The sequence below is a fragment of the Hemitrygon akajei genome, chromosome 26 (genome assembly GCF_048418815.1).
Source record: "Hemitrygon akajei chromosome 26, sHemAka1.3, whole genome shotgun sequence".
In the NCBI taxonomy this organism is placed as follows: domain Eukaryota; kingdom Metazoa; phylum Chordata; class Chondrichthyes; order Myliobatiformes; family Dasyatidae; genus Hemitrygon; species Hemitrygon akajei.
Window position 1 is genome coordinate 43,221,310 of NC_133149.1, and position 17,950 is coordinate 43,239,259.

Below are 17,950 nucleotides of genomic sequence, written 5' to 3' on the forward strand. Positions count from 1 at the left end.
CTGGAGAAAAAAGATGAGGAGTAGATTTAAAAGGCAGAGGAGGGGAGAGAGAAACACAGGGTCTCACTGATATCCAGGAGGCCATACCAGGAGCACTGGATACAGTAGACTACCCCAATACACTCACAGGTGAAGGGGCAGGTGTAGCACTTGTTCTGCTTGCAAGGATAAGTGCCACGAGGAAGCTCAGTGGGGAGGGATGAATGGACAAGGGAGTCGTATAGGGAGCAATCCCTGTGGAAAGCACAAAGTGGGGTGGGGGAGGAAGATGTGGTTGGTGGTGGGGCCCCATTGGAGATTGCAGAAATACCGGACGCGGAGGCTGGTGGGGTGGTAGGCAAGAACAAGAGGAACCCTGAGAAACCTTATCTCTTGGTGGGGTGGCGGGAGGATGCAGTAAGGGCAGACGTGTGCAAAATGGAAAAGATGCAGTTGATGGTGAAGGAAAGGAAGCCCCTTTCTTTGAAGAAGGAGGACATCTCCTTTGTTCTGAAATGAAAACCCATGGGCACTTACATGCCTTTTTGTCAGCTACGTGGAGCAGTCTAGGTTCCTAGCTGTCACTTCCCAGCTTTTCCTACGCTATATTGACAACTGCATTGGTGCTGCTTCCTGCACCCATTCATCAACTTTGCCTCCAACTTCCACCCTGCCCTCAAATTTACCTGGTCCATTTCCATCACCTCCCTCCCCTTTCTCGATCTCTCTGTCCCTGTCTCTGGAGACAGCTTATCAACTGATGTCATTTATAAACCCTCTGATTCTTATAGCTGCCTGAACTATACTTCTTCCCACCCTGTTACTTGTAAAAATGCCATTCCCTTCTCTCAACACTTCCATCTCTGCTACATCAGCTCTCAGGATGAGGCCTTTCACCACCAAGCACCTCTTTCCCTCCTCCCCACTTCCTTTTTTTTTGCAGGGATCGCTCCCTACACGACTCCCTTGACCATTCATCCCTCCTCACTGACCTCCCTTCTGGCACTTATCCTTGCAAGCGGATCAAATGCTACACCTGCCCCTACACCACCTCCCTCACTACCATACTGGCCCCAAACAGTCCTTCCAGGTGAGGCGACACTTGAGGTCATCTACTGTGTCTAGTCCTCCCAGTGTGGCTTCCTGTATATCGGTGAGATCCAACATAGATTGGGAGACAGCTTTGCCAAGTGCCTACGCTCCAGCCACCAGAAAAAGCGGGACCTACCAGTGGCCACCCATTTTAATTCAACTTCCCATTTCCATTCCGATATGTCAGTCCAAGGCCTCCTCTGCTGTTGCAATGAGGCTTCACTCAGGTTGGAGGAGCAACACCTTGTACTGTATTCCATCTGGGCAGCCTCCAACTGGAAGGCATGAACATTGATTTCTCGAACTTACAATAATTTCCCCTCCCCCCACTCATTCCCTATTCCCTTTTCCCTCTCTCACCTTACTTCCTTACCCACCCATCACCTCCTTCTGGTGCTACTCTCCCTTTACTTTCTTCCATGGCCTTCTGTCCTCTCCCATCAGATTAACCCTTCTCTGTACCTCTTTCACCTCTCAACTTCACAGGTCTTTACTTCCCCCTCCTCCCTGTCCTATCACCTTGTGTTTCTTCCTGCCCCTCCCCACCTTTTAAATCCACTCCTCATCTTTTTTTTCTCCAGCCCTGATGAAGGGTCTCAGCCTGAAACGTGAACTGAACTCTTTTCCATAGATGCTATCTGGCATGCTAAATACCTGCAACATTTTTTGTGTGTTGCTTTGATTTCCAGCATCTACAGATTTTCTCTTGTTTGTGATTGAAGCTATATACATTATTATTACATTTGAAAAATACTTGTCAGCCTTTATTTTGCCTTTATCTAGTGGCTGCCTTTGAGTGTGTGAGTAATTAGTTGAATTTTATCTACTCGTTTTTCACAAGTCAATGTTCATAATGTAGAGCTGGTCCTAAGTGGACAATCCATGGGTACATGAGCTCCAGGGGAATCTCCCTTAATTACAGAGGGAAGGTTAATTAAACCATCCATTGTTCATTTTGGGTGCTGGAGTTCACAGGAGTGATTCAATTTGAATGAAAGATATTCTCTGCTTTTTGGATACAGTAATCAGTAGATTCAGAATCAGGTTTATTATCACCGGCATGTGATGTGAAATTTGTTAACTTAGCAGCAGCAGTTCAATGCAATATATAATCTAGTAGAGAGAGAGAAAAAAAAATAATAATAATAAATAAAATAAAACATAATAAATAAACAAGTAAATCAATTACGTATATTGAATAGATTATTAAAAAATGTGCAAAAACAGAAATACTGTATATTAAAAATGTGAGGTAGTGTCCAAAGCTTCAAAGTCCATTCAGGAATTGGGTGGTAGAGGGGAAGAAGCTGTTCTTGAATTGCTGAGTGTGTGCCTTCAGGCTTCTGTACCTGATGTACCTCCTACCTGATGGTAACAGTGAGAAAAGGGCATGTCCTGAGTGCTGGAGGTCTTTAATAATGGACACTGCCTTTCTGAAACACCGCTCCCTGAAGATGTCCTGGGTACTTTGTAGGCTAGTGCCCAAGATGGAGTTGACTAGATTTACAAATTTTTGCGGCTTCTTTCGGTCCTGTACAGTAGCCCCTCCATACCAGACAGTGATGCAGCCTGTCAGAATGCTCTTCACGGTACAACTATAGAAGTTTTTGAGTGTATTTGTTGACATGCCAAATCTCTTCAAACTCCTAATAAAGTATAGCCGCTGTCTTGCCTTCTTTATGACTACATCAATATGCTGGGACCAGGTTAGATCCTCAGAGATCTTGACACCCAGGAACTTGAAGCTGCTCAATCTCTCCACTTCTGATCCCTCTATGAGGATTGGTATGTGTTCCTTCATCTTACCCTTCCTGAAGTCCACAATCAGCTCTTTCATCTTACTGACGTTGAGTGCCAGGTTGTTGCTGCGACACCACTCCATAAATTGGCATATCTCACTCCTGTACGCCCTCTCGTCACCACCTGAGATTCTACTAACAATGGTTGTGTCGTCAGCAAATTTGTAGATGGTATTTGATCTATGCCTGGCTACACAGTCATGTGTATATAGAGAGTAGAGCAGTGGGCTGAGCACACACCCTTGAGGTGTGCCAGTGTTGATTGTCAGCGAAGAGGAGATGTTATCACCAATCCGCACAGACTGTGGTCTCCTGGTTAGGAAGTCGAGGATTCAATTACAGAGGGAGGTACAGAGGCCCAGGTTCTGCAACTTCTCAATCAGGATTGTGGGAATGATGGTATTAAATGCTGAGCTACAGTTGATGAACAGCATCCTGACGTAGGTGTTTGTGTTGTCTAGGTGATCTAAAGCCGCGTGAAGAGCCACTGAGATTGTGTCTGCTGTTGACCTATTGTGACGATAGGCAAATTGCAATGGGTCCAGGTCCTTGCTGAGGCAGGAGTTCAGTCTAGTCATGACCAACCTCTCAAAGCATTTCATTACTGTCGATGTGAGTGCTACCGGGCAATAGTCATTAAGGCAGCCCACATTATTCTTCTTTGGCACTGGTATAATTGTTGTCTTTTTGAAACAAGTGGGATCTTCTGCCCATAGCAGTGAGAGGTTGAAAATGTCCTTGAATACTCCTGCTAGTTGGTTGGCACAGGTTTTCAGAGCCTTACCAGGTACTCCCATCAGGACCTTCTGCCTTGTGAGGGTTCACTCTCTTTAAAGACAGTCTAACATTGGCCTCTGAGACGGAGATTACAGGGTCATCAGGTGCAGCAGGGATCTTCACAGCTGTAGTTGTATTCCCCCTGTCAAAGCAGGTATAGAAGGCGTTGAGTTCATCTGGTACTGAAGCATCGCTGCCATTCATGCAATTGGGTTTCACTTTGTAGGAAGTAATGTCTTGCAGTCCTTGCCGTACATCCAATGTCACCTCCAACCTCATTCAAAATTGTTCCTTCGCCCTTGAAATAGCCCTCCGCAAATCATACCTGGTTTTCTGGTACAGTCCTGGGTCGCCAGACTTGAATGCCACAGATCTAGCTTTCAGCAGACAACGTACCTCCTGGTTCATCCATGGCTTTTGGTTTGGGAATGTACAGTAAGTCTTTGTAGGCACACACTCATCCACACAGGTTTTAATGATGTTGGTAACAACTGCAGCGTACTCATCCAGGTTCAAAGATGAATCCCTGAATACAGTCCAGTCCACTGATTCAAAGCAGTCCTGTAGGCGCTCCTCTGCTTCCCTTGTCCATCCCTTCTTTGTCCTCACTGCTGGTGCTGCAGTCTTCAGTCTCTGCCTATACTCAGGGAGTAGAAGTACAGCCAAGTGATCAGACTTCCTGAAGTGAAGGTGTGGAATAGCACGGTAGGCATTCTTGATGGTGGTGTAACAATGGTCCAGTGTGTTGTGTCCTCTGGTATTGCAAGTGATCTGTTGATGGTAGTTGCTTAGTGATTTTTTTTTCAGACTGGCCTTGTTAAAATCTCCCAAAACGATGTTGAAGACGTTAGGGTGCGCTGTTTCGTGCATGTTGATCCCATTGCTCAGATCATCTAAAGCCTGCTTGACATTAGCCTGAGGTGGAATGTAAACTGCTACCAGAGTGATCCCAGAGAACCCCAGTAGAATGAATTTTGTGTTCTTTTTACTCTTCACCACTTAGAAGAAAGATAAAGTGAAATTTCTCACAGAAATTTGAGTTCCATACTCAGTACATTGTCATTGAGGTAAGTTTTTTTAAGTTTGCCACAGTAGTTTTTAATGCATTTTAAGCATGGATTGTTGGAAATTCACCATGAAGTTTTGTGAAATCGGTGTATATTTCAGCAAATAACGTTATTGTTATTTAGCTCTTGTTTATGCAATTTAAGGATATGTAACAAACATGCAAATTCATACAAGTGGAATATTAAATAAATCATTTAGTTGGAGTTAATAATTTTGCATTGTTTCATTCACCATTGATGTCACCACTGTACATTTCTGTAAAACATACAGGAAAGTGCAGAGATCGATGTGGATGCAGATCAGGATCGTGTTGATGAAGGGACCGAACCTGAACTTCAAAACCTCCCAGCATCTGATGAAGAAACAGAAAGTCAGAAAGAGGTGATTTTTCATTCACTGCCTAGCATGAGATTATTGTCCCTAGACCCCTTCACCAGCATGCTCCTTATTCCCTGTGTCAAATTTCCTTTCAGATGTGGTGGAGATTATATTTGTAGAAACTAAATCCTAACATTTTGCATGTGCTACTTAAGTTTCGAAAGTTGATATCAAAAGAAATAGGATTTTCTTCCAATTTATGGAGAATTTGGAAAGGAGTCTTGTACCATTCATTGCAAAGAATGATTGTGTGCTAGACTAGAACAATAACAATAACAAGAACTGACCTCAGTGGTTGGGAAAATGTTAGAGTCAATTGTTAAGGATGAGGTGATGGAGTAATTGGTGACACAGGACAAGATAGTACAGAGTCAGCACGGTTTCCTTCAGGGAAAATCCTGCCTGGCGAACCTGTTGGAATTCTTTGAGGAGATTACAAGTAGGATAGTTAAAGGGGGTGTAGTAGATGTTGTATATTGGGACTTTCAGAAGACTTTTGACAAGGTGCCACACATGAGGCTGCTTACCAGGTTGAGAGCCCATGGTATTACAGGAAAATTACGAACATGGTTAGAGCATTGGCTGATTGGTAGGAGGAAGTGTCTGGGAATAACAGGATCCTTTTCTGGTTGGCTGCCAGTGACTAGTGGTGTTCTGCAGGGGTCGGTATTAGGACAACTTCTTTTTATGCTGTATATAAATGATTTGGTTGATGGAATAGATGGCTTTGTTGCCAAGTTTTCAAATGATTCGAAGATTGGTGGAGGGGCAGGTAGTGTTGAGGAAACAGGTAGGATGCAGAAGGACTTGGACAGATTAGGAGAATGGGCAAGAAATTGGCAAATGAAATACAATGTTGGAAAATGCATGGTCATGCACTTTGGTTGTAGAAATAAATGCGTGAACTATTTTCTAAATGGGAGAAAATCCAGGAATCTGAGATGCAGAGGGACTTGGGAGTCCTTGTGCAGAACACCCTGAAGGTTAACTTGAAGGTGAGGAAGGCAAATGCCATGTTAGCATTCATTTCAAGAGGTCTAGAAAACAAGAGCAAGGATGTGATGCTGAGGCTTTATAAGGCACTGGTGAGACCTCACCTTGAGTATTGTGAACAGGTTTGGGCCCCTCATCTTAGAAAAGATGTGCTGACAGTGGAGAGCGTCTAGAGGAGGTTCACAATGGTGATTCCAGGAATGAAAGGGTTATCATACGAGTTACATTTGATGGCTCTGGGTCTGTACTCTCTAGAATTCAGAAGGAGGAAGGGTATCTCATTGAAACCTTTTGAATGCTGAAAGGCCTAGACAGAGTAGATGTGGCAAGGATATTTCCCATGGTGGGAGAGTCTAGAACAAGAGGGCACCGCCTCAGGATATAGGGGCACCCTTTCAAAATAGAGATGCAGAGAAACTTCTTTAGCCAAAGGGTGATGAATTTGTGGAATTTGTTGCCACATGCAGCTGCCAGGTCATTGGGTGTATTTAAGGCAGAGATTGATAGGTTCTTGATTGGACATGGCATCAAGGGTTACGGGGAGAAGACCGGGAGCTAAGGTTGAGGAGGTGAAAAAAAAGGATCAGCCATGATTGAATGGTGGAGCAGACTCGATGGGCCAGATAGCCTAATTCTGCTTCTATGTCTTATGGCCTTATGGTCCAAGTCAAAAATTCTTCCTCAGGTCACTTATTTTTAAGAAGATAACAGAGTAAAACTGATAATTTGGTCTCTAAATGTTTGGAAATCCTAATGCCTTGGCATCTGGTTTAACAGGGCCCAGTTTTCTGTGCTTCATTTAAACTCTTCATGTACACTGGACATTGGTTATGGTATTGTAACATTTTTTTAAGGAAAGAACTATAGTATAAATGTGTTGCAGTATTAACAGTAATATCTAATATTGGAAAAATCTCTCAATTCCAACACCACTAGAGTATCGAGGGTTCTGGATTATCCAAGTTTTACCCAAGTTCATCATTTCTTTGAATCCATTGAAGAAAAATATCAACAGACATTATTTGAGAAATACCCTTCCAATGATTTGTTCGCTATACAATAATGAAAATAATAAAAAAAAAGAAATCACCAATATCACTCTCAGTGTAAACTATTCTGTAACCTTTATGATTCTTCACTGCTTCCTGGAGCCATTTACATTAGCTAGGAGCAGGAAATTTAAGTATTTGCCAATATAAATGATTTCCCCGGAATTAAATCCTGTTAAACACACTGACAATAAACAGCACAATAATAATGGCTAGAGACATAACTCAGGAGGCAGTCTCTGACTCATCTAACTTCCAAACTGTAAAATGCCTTTTGCTCTTGGCTGAGTTGAGACATATGCCGTGTTTCATTTCTTTTATTTCTTTGATGTTTAACTGAAATGTCTACAGTGTTTGGTGTCCACATGAACTTCAATAAATATCACACCTCACTTTTTCCTGACTAACCATGTCACCTCTCGTGTTGAAATTAATTCACACCAAGTAACCAACATACTTGTGACGAGTGTCTTCATTTCTGCTGGGAGGTGATAAATGCCCCTTGGGAGCTACCAAATAAAACACTGAAAATTGTTATGAAATGGTATGCAGAGTAAACTATATTAGACAAAAATTAGTTCATGTAAAATGGTTAAATCCATTAACTTTGTTGTTGGTCTTTGCTTTGAAACTCTGTGACAAGGTAAGTCACTTTTTCCTTTGTCATTTACATACTTCAATTTAACGTAACGTAGACGAAGTAGTAGCTTATCATTCAGTTGCAGCTGCTGAATAGATTTCACTGACCTCTTTTTTTTTGATGATTTATAACCTGCAAATGCAAAAACAAAAGGTGCTGTTCGAACAAAGCCAAGTAAGAAGTGAACCCAGAAACGTGCTTGATTCAGACAGTCGTGATGTTCAGCCTCCAACCCCCGATAAGTTAACTTCTGACAAAGAGGCTGATGATATCGACATCGATTCCGATGATGAAATGCTAGAAGTCAGAGGTAAAAGTGAGAGTGATGCAGGAGGTGGTATTCTGATGAGACCCGTCCAGCCAGGACAACTGGGACATGCAGTGGTGATTGATGAAGCTGAAAGTGAAGAAATTAGAACAGGAGATAGTCAATGCTACTCAGTTGATGGAATGTCAAAACTGTCCCAGGCTGGAGATGTAGACTTGAAGTCTGAGCACAAAAACGAGAGAGACCCTAAGCTGAATTCTGCTGCTGAACAGCCAGTTTTGGAAGAAGATATCGATAAATACAATGGACCAAGTGAAAAGAAGACTGTGATGCCTTCCAAGAACCCTGATGAGTTGTGTAATCCACTTCAAAAGGTATGATTCATAGCAAATTTATTATCCATACTCTGTAGTATTTGGAGGATATTTATGGCTGTGGACCATGCTATTAACATTCAAATTAGCCTGAGCTTATCCTTAAATGCTTATTAAAATACGTTAGCTCTTTTAGTTTTCAACTAAAGTCATATTGACTGAGCTGAAAAAGGACAATTATTTTCATTTATGTAAAACCCAGTTTGTAGACAAGTACTTACTCCTTAGTGCACTTGATGAGGTTAGTAAATTGATTCTGTCCTTAAAATTAGACTATCATCCCCACCCTGCCTGTACTAATCTGAATGATGGAAACTAGACCATTCATTTGCACAAAGCTCTGGAATCTATCTGAAAACCAAAAGAACTGTGCCAATAATGGGAAGATGAAAGCTGAAAATCTATCATAAATAAGTTTATAATATGCATTTCCTGAATGTGCATTCATAGGGCGGCATGGTAGCATAGTGGTTAGCACTGTGCTTTGGAGTACCAGTGACCTGAGTTCAATTCCCACTGCTGTCTGTAAATAGCTTGTGCGTTCTCTCTGTGACTGCGTGGGTTTCCTCCAGGTGCTCCATTTCCTCCAAAGGTTGCTGGTTGATAGGTTAATTGGTCATTGTAAATTGTCCTGTGATTAGGCTAGTGTTAAATCGGGGATTGCTAGGCAGCATGGCTCAAAGGGTCTATTCTGCACTGTGTTTCATGTCAACGTTTTTTTTAACTAACCGTAAGCATCATTTAGGCGCACCTGGACAAGGTGGGTGGATGACGTTGTAGCGATGTGCTACACACAGCACTGAAATAACAACACGCATTCTGTAAGTCATTTCGAGAATAGTTTATTCAAACTTCGCGGTGCTGCCATTTAATCCCTAGCGCCTGCCCTCTCCGGGCGGAAATGATGTCAGAGGTGCATTACCAAAGTCTCCCCCCGCATGCTGGCTACTTGTGAGCCGGTTCATCTGCGCAGAAAGTGGGTCGCCACATAACCCCCCCCCCCCCCAAGAACTGGCGATACACCCCCCAATGTCTACAGTCTGGATCAGCCTCTGTTTGGGAGGTCTGCCTCTGCGCCGCGGTGCCTGAACCTCGACCGGCTGCGCCAAGTCCACATGGGCTGGTTTGAGTCGGTCCACCGTGAAAACCTCCTCTCTCCCCCCAATGTCCAGGACGTATGTGGACCCGTTGAATGGCCCCTCGTACAGCCGCTGTAGCGGTGCCTGGTGTCCGCCCCTTCGTACAAACACAAACTTACAGTTCTGCAAGTCTTTGGGTACATGGGTCGGGGTCCGTCCGTGCTGTGAAGTCAATACGGGGGCCAGGTTGCTGAGCCTTTCGCGTAGCCTGTCCAGGACTGCTGCGGGTTCTTCCTTTTGTCCCCTTGGGGCTGGTATGAACTCTCCCGGGAGGGCCAGGGGTGCGCCGTACACCAACTCGGCCGACGAGGCATGCAGATCCTCCTTGGGCGCTGTACGAATTCCAAGCAGGACCCAGGGAAGCTCGTCCACCCAGTTAGGTCCTCTCAGGCGGGCCATGAGAGCCGACTTCAAGTGACGGTGGAAGCGTTCCACTAGTCCGTTTGACTGTGGGTGGTAGGCAGTAGTGTGGTGTAGCTGCGTTCCCAACAGGCTGGCCACAGCCGACCACAGGCTGGAGGTGAACTGGGTGCCCCTGTCGGAGGTAATGTGGACCGGTTCCCCGAAACATGCTACCCAGGTTGCTATCAGTGCTCAGGCGCAGGAATCGGCAGATGTGTTGGTAAGCGGGACCGCCTCTGGCCACCTCGTGAACCGGTCCACCATAGTTAGGAGGTACCGTGCTCCTCGGGACACTGGTAGGGGCCCCACGATATCCACATGAATGTGGTCGAACCTCTGGTGGGTGGGTTCGAACTGCTGCGGCAGGGCTTTAGTGTGCCATTGCACCTTGGCTGTTTGGCACTGCGCGCACATTCTGGCCCATGCACTGACCTGCTTGCGAAGTCCGTGCCACACGAACTTGCTGGAGACCAGCCGGATGGTCGTCCTGATAGATGGGTGCGCCAAACCATGTATGGAGTCGAAAACTCGCTGCCTCCAGGCTGCCGGGACGATGGGGCGAGGTTGGCCGGTAGCCACGTCGCACAGGAGGGTCCTCTCACCTGGGCCTAAGAGAAAGTCCTGCAGCTGCAAACCAGAGACTGCGGTCCTGTAGCTGGGCATCTCGTTGTCTGCCTGCTGCGCCTCCGCCAGTGCTGCATAGTCCACCCCCAGGGACAGGGCCTGGACAGCTGGTCTGGAGAGTGCGTCCGCTACGATGTTGTCCTTTCCCGAGACATGCTGGATGTCCGTCGTGTACTCGGAGATGTAGGACAGATGTCACTGCTGGCGAGCCGACCAGGGATCGGACACCTTCGTGAACGTGAAGGTCAACGGTTTGTGGTCCGTGAACGTGGTGAACGGCCTGCCTTCCAAGAAGTACCTGAAATGCCGGATTGCCAGATACAGGGCCAACAGCTCCCAGTCAAAAGCACTGTACTTGAGTTTGGGTGGTCGTAGGTGCTTGCTGAAGAATGCCAGGGGTTGCCAGCGCCCCTCGATGAGCTGCTCCAGCACCCCACCGACTGCTGTGTCAGATGCGTCCACCGTGAGTGCGGTCGGAACGTCCGTTCTGGGGTGCACCAGCATTGCGGCATCTGCCAAGGCTTCCTTGGCTTTAACGAAAGCGGCCACAGCCTCCTCGTCCCAAGTAATGTCCTTGCCTTTACCCGACCAGGGTGTACAAAGGCCGCATGATACGGGCTGCTGAGGGGAGGAAACAGTGGTAGAAGTTCACCATACCAACGAACTCCTGCAGGCCTTTGACTGTGTTGGGCCGGGCAAAGTGGCGGATCGCGTCTACCTTGGCGGGCAGAGGTGTTGCTCCGTCTTTGGTAATCCTGTGGCCCAGGAAGCCGATGGTATCGAGACCGAACTGACATTTGGCCGGGTTGATTGTGAGGCCGAAATCACTCAGGCGGGAGTAGAGCTGGCAGAGGTGGGACAGATGCTCCTGACGACAACTGCTGGCTATAAGGATGGCGTCCAAATAGATGAACGCAAAGTCCACGTCGCGTCCCACCGCGTCCATTAGCCGCTGGAACGTCTGTGCGGCATTCTTCAGGCCGAACGGCATTCAGAGGAACTCGAACAGGCCGAACGGGGTAATAAGTGCTGTTTTGGGGATGTCTTCAGAGTGCACCGGGATTTGATGGTATCCCCAGACGAGGTCAACTTTGGGAAAGATTCTTGCCCCGTGCAGGTTTGCTGCAAAGTCCTGTATGTGCGGCACGGGGTAGCGGTCTGGAGTGGTAGCCTCGTTCAGTCTGCGGTAGTCGCCGCATGGTCTCCAGCCCCCTGTTGCTTTGGGCACCATGTGCAGAGAGGAGGCCCATGGGCTGTCGGACCTCCGTACGATCCCCAATTCCTCCATCCTCTTGAACTCCTCCTTCGCCAGGTGGAGCTTTTCCAGGGGGAGCCTCCGTGCGCAGGCGTGGAGGGGTGGTACCTTGGTCAGGATGTGGTGCTGAACTCCGTGTCTGGGCATGGCTGCCGTGAACTGTGGTGCCAGAATCGATGGAAAGTCCGCCAGGATTCTGGTGAATTTGTTGTCCGACAGCGTGATGGAGTCCAGGTGTGGGGCCGGGAACTTGGCTTCACCCAGGGAGAACGTCTGGAAAGTCTCGGCATGTACCAGTCTTTTCCCTTGCAAGTCGACCAGCAGGCTGTGAGCTCGCAAGAAGTCCGCCCCCAGGAGTGGTTGGGCCACGGCGGCCAGCGTGAAGTCCCACGTGAACCGGCTGGCGCCGAATTGCAGTTGCACTGTGCGGGTGCCGTAGGTCCGTATCGTGCTGCCTTTTGTGGCCCTCAGGGTGGGTCCTGGCTTCCTGTTGCGGGTGTCGTACTCCGTCGGGGGCAAGATGCTGATCTCCACTCTGGTGTCGACCAAGAAACGGCGTCCCAACTGTTTGTCCCAGACGTTCAAGAGGCTGTCCTGGTGGCCAGCCGCCATAGTCATTAGTGGCAGCTGGCCCTTGCAGGGCGGGCGACAACAGTGGGCTTTTGTGCCCCACCGCTGGTGGTAGAAACACCACTGTTCACTGGCCTCCTCACTCCTGCCTCCGTGTTGTGTGCGCCCCCCTGCCGGGCCTGGTCTGGTCCGCTGTTGGGCGCTGGCCTGGTAATCTGACCGACGGACGCCATGCTCTCCCTCTTGGCTTTCCACAGCACGTCTGCCCGGGCCGCCACCTTCCGGGGGTCGCTGAAATCTGCATCGGCCAGCAGCAGATGTATGTCCTCGGGCAGTTGCTCTAGGAACGCTTGCTCGAACATGAGGCAGGGCTTGTGTCCGTCAGCCAGGGCCAGCATCTCGTTCATCAATGCTGACGACAGTCTGTCTCCCAAACCGTCCAGGTGAAGCAGGCGGGCACCCCGCTCACGCCGTGAGAGGCCAAAGGTCTCAATGAGCAGCGTTTTGAATGCTTCATATTTGCCTTCTTCTGGGGGCGACTGTATGAAATCCGCAACCTGGGCGGCCGTCTCCTGGTCAAGGGCGCTCACCACGTGGTAGTAACGCGTGAAATTAGAGGATATCTGCCGAATCTGGAACTGGACTTCTGCTTGGCTAAACCACACACGTGGTCGCAGCGTCCAGAAAGTCGGCAGTTTTAGCGAAACTGCGTGAACAGATGAAGAGTCGGTCATCTTTGGTCCAAACCCCGTTTGGACCGTTGGGGTCACCAATGTAGCGATGTGCTACACACAGCGCTGAAATAGCAACACGCAGTCGGTAAATCGTTTGGAGACTAGTTTATTCAAACTTTGCGGCGCTGGCATTTAATCCCTAGCGCCTGCCCTCTCCGGGCGGAAATGGCGTCAGTGGTGCATTACCAAAGTGTCCCCCCGCGTGCTCTCTATTTGTGAGAAATAGCAGAAAGTGGGTTGCCACAACGTCATTATAACAAATGCTTGGAGGTATTTTTCTATTGGATTCGAGAGGTTTCTGGAAAATTCGACAGTTAAGGGATTCAGCGGACCATGAGCTACCAGCGTGGGAATGAGTTGAGTTGAGTTAGTGGAAGAGTTCACTACAGCAGTGGGCGGTCCCAATATTTCTCCGTGTCGGAAGATTGTGATAGTTTGCGGCACACAGTGCATATTGGATACATGACTGTCACTTTGTATGATCCATACTTGGATTTCTGGAGTATTCTGTTGCAACCACTTTTTGTAACCTATACATGGATTCGGGTTTGTTACGTGGTGACCGCTTGCATTAGGGAATATTCCATGACTGTCACCTTGTGATATCCCTACATGAATTTTGGAACTTAGGCATCACCTTGTTATCCTTGCGTGGACTCTAGTATTTAAGTGACGACCACTCGACTTCTGGAATCTTCTGCGACTGTCACTTTGTGTCATTGCAATGTGGATTTTATGAACCCTTCCTCACAGACACCTGTACCTGTTCCCGTGGACCTCAGAACCTTCTGAATTGCCATCTTAGGGCTCTGTTTAAATTGTCTATATTTTGGGTTGAGTAAGACTTGGGAAGAACTATTTCCAGATCTCCACAGTTTGTGAGCTAAGATGCATTGCACTGTTAATTTTGGTTAGGGGAGTAATTGTTTTAATTGACTATTAAATTGAAAATATAGCTGTTTTAACATTAAAAATCTGTGTCTGTGGTCTATTGCTGTTGGCAAGTAACAGCTGTATCTTAATTAATTAATTAAACAATATTACTATTGTTCCTATATCTAAATCATTGCTCCGTATTGGTTCATCAATGTTAAAGTGATACATGATGGCATAGCTAATGACAGCCACATTTCATTTCATTTAAAGAACTAAAATGGCCATAGCTAATGTTATCTACTGCAGCATCACTGATATCTCACTTAAGTGCGCAGGGTACATTCCTAGGAATGAGAGTGCTGATAGAATCAACACTAAAACATTCGTTTTAGCATTATAGGAGGCCACACCGGGAGCACCGGATGCAATAGATTACCCCAACAGACTCACAAGTGAAGTGTTGCCTCACCTGGAAGGACTGTTTGGGGCCCTGAATGGTGGTAAGAGAGGAGGTGTAGGGACAGGTGTAGCACTTTCGCTTGCAGGGATAAGTACCAGGTGGGAGATCTGTGGGGAGGGACGTGTGGACCAGGCATTCGCGGAGGGAAACAGTCCTTCCAGGTGAGCAACACTTCACTTGTGAGTCTGCTGGGGTAATCTATTGCATCCGGTGCTCCCGTTGCGGCCTCCTCTACATCGGCGAGACCCGACGCAGATTGGGGGACCTCTTCGTCGAGCACCTCCGCTCCGTCCGCCACAACAGACAGGATCTCCTGGTTGCCACTCACTTCAACTCTGCTTCACATTTCCATTCGGGTATGTCCATACATGGCCTCCTCTACTGCCATGATGAGGCCAAACTCAGGTTGGAGGAGCAACACCTCATAAACCGTATGGGTAGCCTCCAGCTCCTTGGTATGAACATCGAATTCTCCAGCTTCTGGTAATTCCCTCCCTCTCCCTTCCACCATCCCACTTTCACTCTGCCTCCTCTTCTAGCTGCCTATCACCTCTCTCATGATTCTGCCTTCTTCTACTACCCATAGTGCTTTCCCCTTTCATTCCATCTTCACCTCTCTGGCCTATCCCCTCCCTGCTTCTCCTCCCCCACCCCTTGATCTTTCCTGTGATTGGTTTTTCACCTGGCACCTTCCACCCTCCCCCCACCTTCTTTATAGGGCCCCTGCCCCCCCCCCCCCCCTTCTTCAGTCCTGACGAAAAGTCTCGGCCCGAAACGTTGACTGCTCATTTCAACGGATGTTGCCCGACCTGGTGAGTTCATCCAGCTTGTTTGTACGTTTTGGTAAGATGTCCTGTCCTCCCCATTGCTACACGTGGCTATATTGGGAATTTGGTGTGAATCTAGCAATAAATGCATGGAAGCTGCCTATGAGGGCTGCTGTTGTGTGTAGGTGTTCACTACTGTGAAGTGGGGCACCTGGCCAACAAGGTGACTGCAGACCATTGCTGGGTACTAAGCAACATCACCTTCTTTTGAGACAGCCTTCATCTGATGGACTCTTTCATCAGTTCAAAGTTCAATCTAAACTATGACTGGAGTCTTGGGGTTGGACGCCAGTCTGTGTGTTAGGGGGTGGGAAGATGGGAAAAGGACTTATTTTGCTGCTGTTGTCCTGTTTTATTGTTGTTGGTACTGCTCGTGTTGTTCTGAACATTTTGGACATTGGCACTGGAATGTGTGGTGACACTTGTGGGCTGCCCCCAGCACATACTTAGGTATGCTGGTTGTTAACGCAAATAATGCATTTCACTGTATGTTTCCATGTGCGTGCGATTAATAAACATGAGTCTAAGTTTATTATCAAGGTATGCGAATGTTACCATTTACTACTGTGGGATTAATTTTCTTGCAGACATTTACAGGAAAAAAGAAATACAATAGAATTTATGAAAATCTATACATAAACAGGTAAACACTGACAAACAGCCAATGTGCAAAAGAAGACAAACTGTGCAGATAAAAAATAACACCAAGAGCATTAGTTGTAAAGAGTCCTTGAAAGAATCTGTAGGTCATAGAATCAGTTCAGAGTTGTGGTGAGTGAAGTTATCCATGACCCTGGAAGCTGTCATCTTCCCATTTCTTTGGCTGCATAGCTCTCCCCAGTCCAGAGTTTTCTGTAAGGTGAATGAAGATCAAAAAGAAAATACTGCATATGCGCAAAATCTTACACTGGACTCCCACACTGTGAAAGGGCTAGATGGCTTGGAGTTTGTCAAATGTGTTCAGGAAAGTTTTCTAAATCAATATATAGAGGTACCTACGAGAGAGAAACATAGAATATTACAGCACAGAAACAGGCCTTTTGGCCCTTCTTGGCTGTGTTGAACCATTTTTCTGCCTCGTCTCACTGACCTGCATCTGGCCCATATCCCTCCATACCCCTCTCATCCATGTACCTGTCCAAGTTTTTCTCAAATGTTAAAAGTGAGCCCACATTTAGCACTTCACCTGGCAGCTCATTCCACACTCCCACCACTCTCTGTGTGAAGAAGCCCCCCCCTAATGTTCCCTTTAAACTTTTCCCCCTTCACCCTTAACCCATGTCCTCTGGTTTTTTTCTCCCCTAGCCTCAGTGGAAAAAGTCTGCTTGCATTCACTCTATCTATACCCATCATAATTTTATATACCTCTATCAAGTCTCCCCTCATTCTTCTACGCTCCAGGGAAAAAAAGTCTTAACCTATTCAACCTTTCTCTGTAACTCAGTTTCTCAAGTCCTGGCAACATCCTTGTAAACCTTCTCTGCACTCTTTCAACCTTATTAATGTCCTTCCTGTAATTCGGTGACCAAAACTGCACACGATACTCCAAATTCGGCCTCACCAATGCCTTATACAACTTCCCCATAACATTCCAACTCTTATACTCAATACTTTGATTTATAAAGGCCAATGTACCAAAAGCTCTCTTTACTTACCCTATCTACCTGTGACGCCACTTTTAGGGAATTTTGTATCTATATTCCTAGATCCCTCTGTTCTACTGCACTCCTCAGTGCCCTACCATTTACCTTGTATGTTCTACCTTGGTTTTTCCTTCCAAAGTGCAATACCTCACACTTGTTTGTATTAAACTCCATCTGCCATTTTTCAGCCCATTTTTCCAGCTGGTCCAGATCCCTCTGCAAGCTTTGAAAACCTTCCTCACTGTCCACTACACCTCCAATCTTTGTATCATCAGCAAATTTGCTGATCCAATTAACCACATTATCATCCAGATCATTGATATAGATGACAAATAACAATGGACGCAGCACTGATCCCTGTGGCACAGCACTAGTCACAGGCCTCCACTCAGAGAAGCAATAATCCACTACCACTCTCTGGCTTCTCCCATTGAGCCAATGTCTAATCCAATTTACTACCTCATCATGTATACCTAGCGACTGAATTTTCCTAACTAACCTCCCATGTGGGACCTTGTCAAAGGTTGCAATACTTGATCTTCTGTTAGGGAACCAGACAGGTCAGGTGACAGAATTATGTGTAGGCGAACATTTTGAGTTCAGTGACCATAAAGTCATTAGTTTCTAGTTAATTATGGATAAGGATAGTTCTGGTCCTCGAGTTGAGGTTCTAAATTGGAGAAGGGCCTATTTTGTGGAACTGAGAAAAGGATCTAGGAAGAGTGGATTAGGATAAGTTGTTTTCCGGCAAAGATGCGTTCAGTAAGTGGAAGGCCTTCAAAGATGAAATTTTGAGAGTGCAGAGTTTGCATGTTCCTGCCAGGATTAAAGGCAAAGTTAACAGCCATAGGGAACCTTGGTTTTCAAGGGATATTGGCGATCTGGTTAAGAAAAAGAAGAGGTGTATAGCAGGTATAGGCAACAAGGAACAAATGAGGTACTTGAAGAGTATAGAAAATGTAAGGAAATACTAAAGAAGAAAGTCAGGAAGGCAAAAAGAAGA

General features: G+C 46.6%; 1 protein-coding gene across 9 annotated transcripts in view; it reads left to right on the plus strand.

Moving 5' to 3' along the window:
- The window catches only part of LOC140716930 (centrosomal protein of 164 kDa-like), a 265,508-nt gene that overhangs the window by 113,857 nt on the left and 133,701 nt on the right, over positions 1–17,950 (plus strand). For all 9 annotated transcript variants that reach the window (XR_012096388.1, XM_073030055.1, XM_073030054.1 and 6 more), the window contains 2 exons: positions 4,986–5,096; positions 7,929–8,417. Coding sequence is in view for 8 of the 9 variants with exons in the window: in XM_073030055.1 (XP_072886156.1) it covers positions 4,986–5,096; positions 7,929–8,417 (600 nt within the window). In the remaining variant the exon portion in view is untranslated. The remainder of the gene's footprint in view (positions 1–4,985; positions 5,097–7,928; positions 8,418–17,950) is intronic.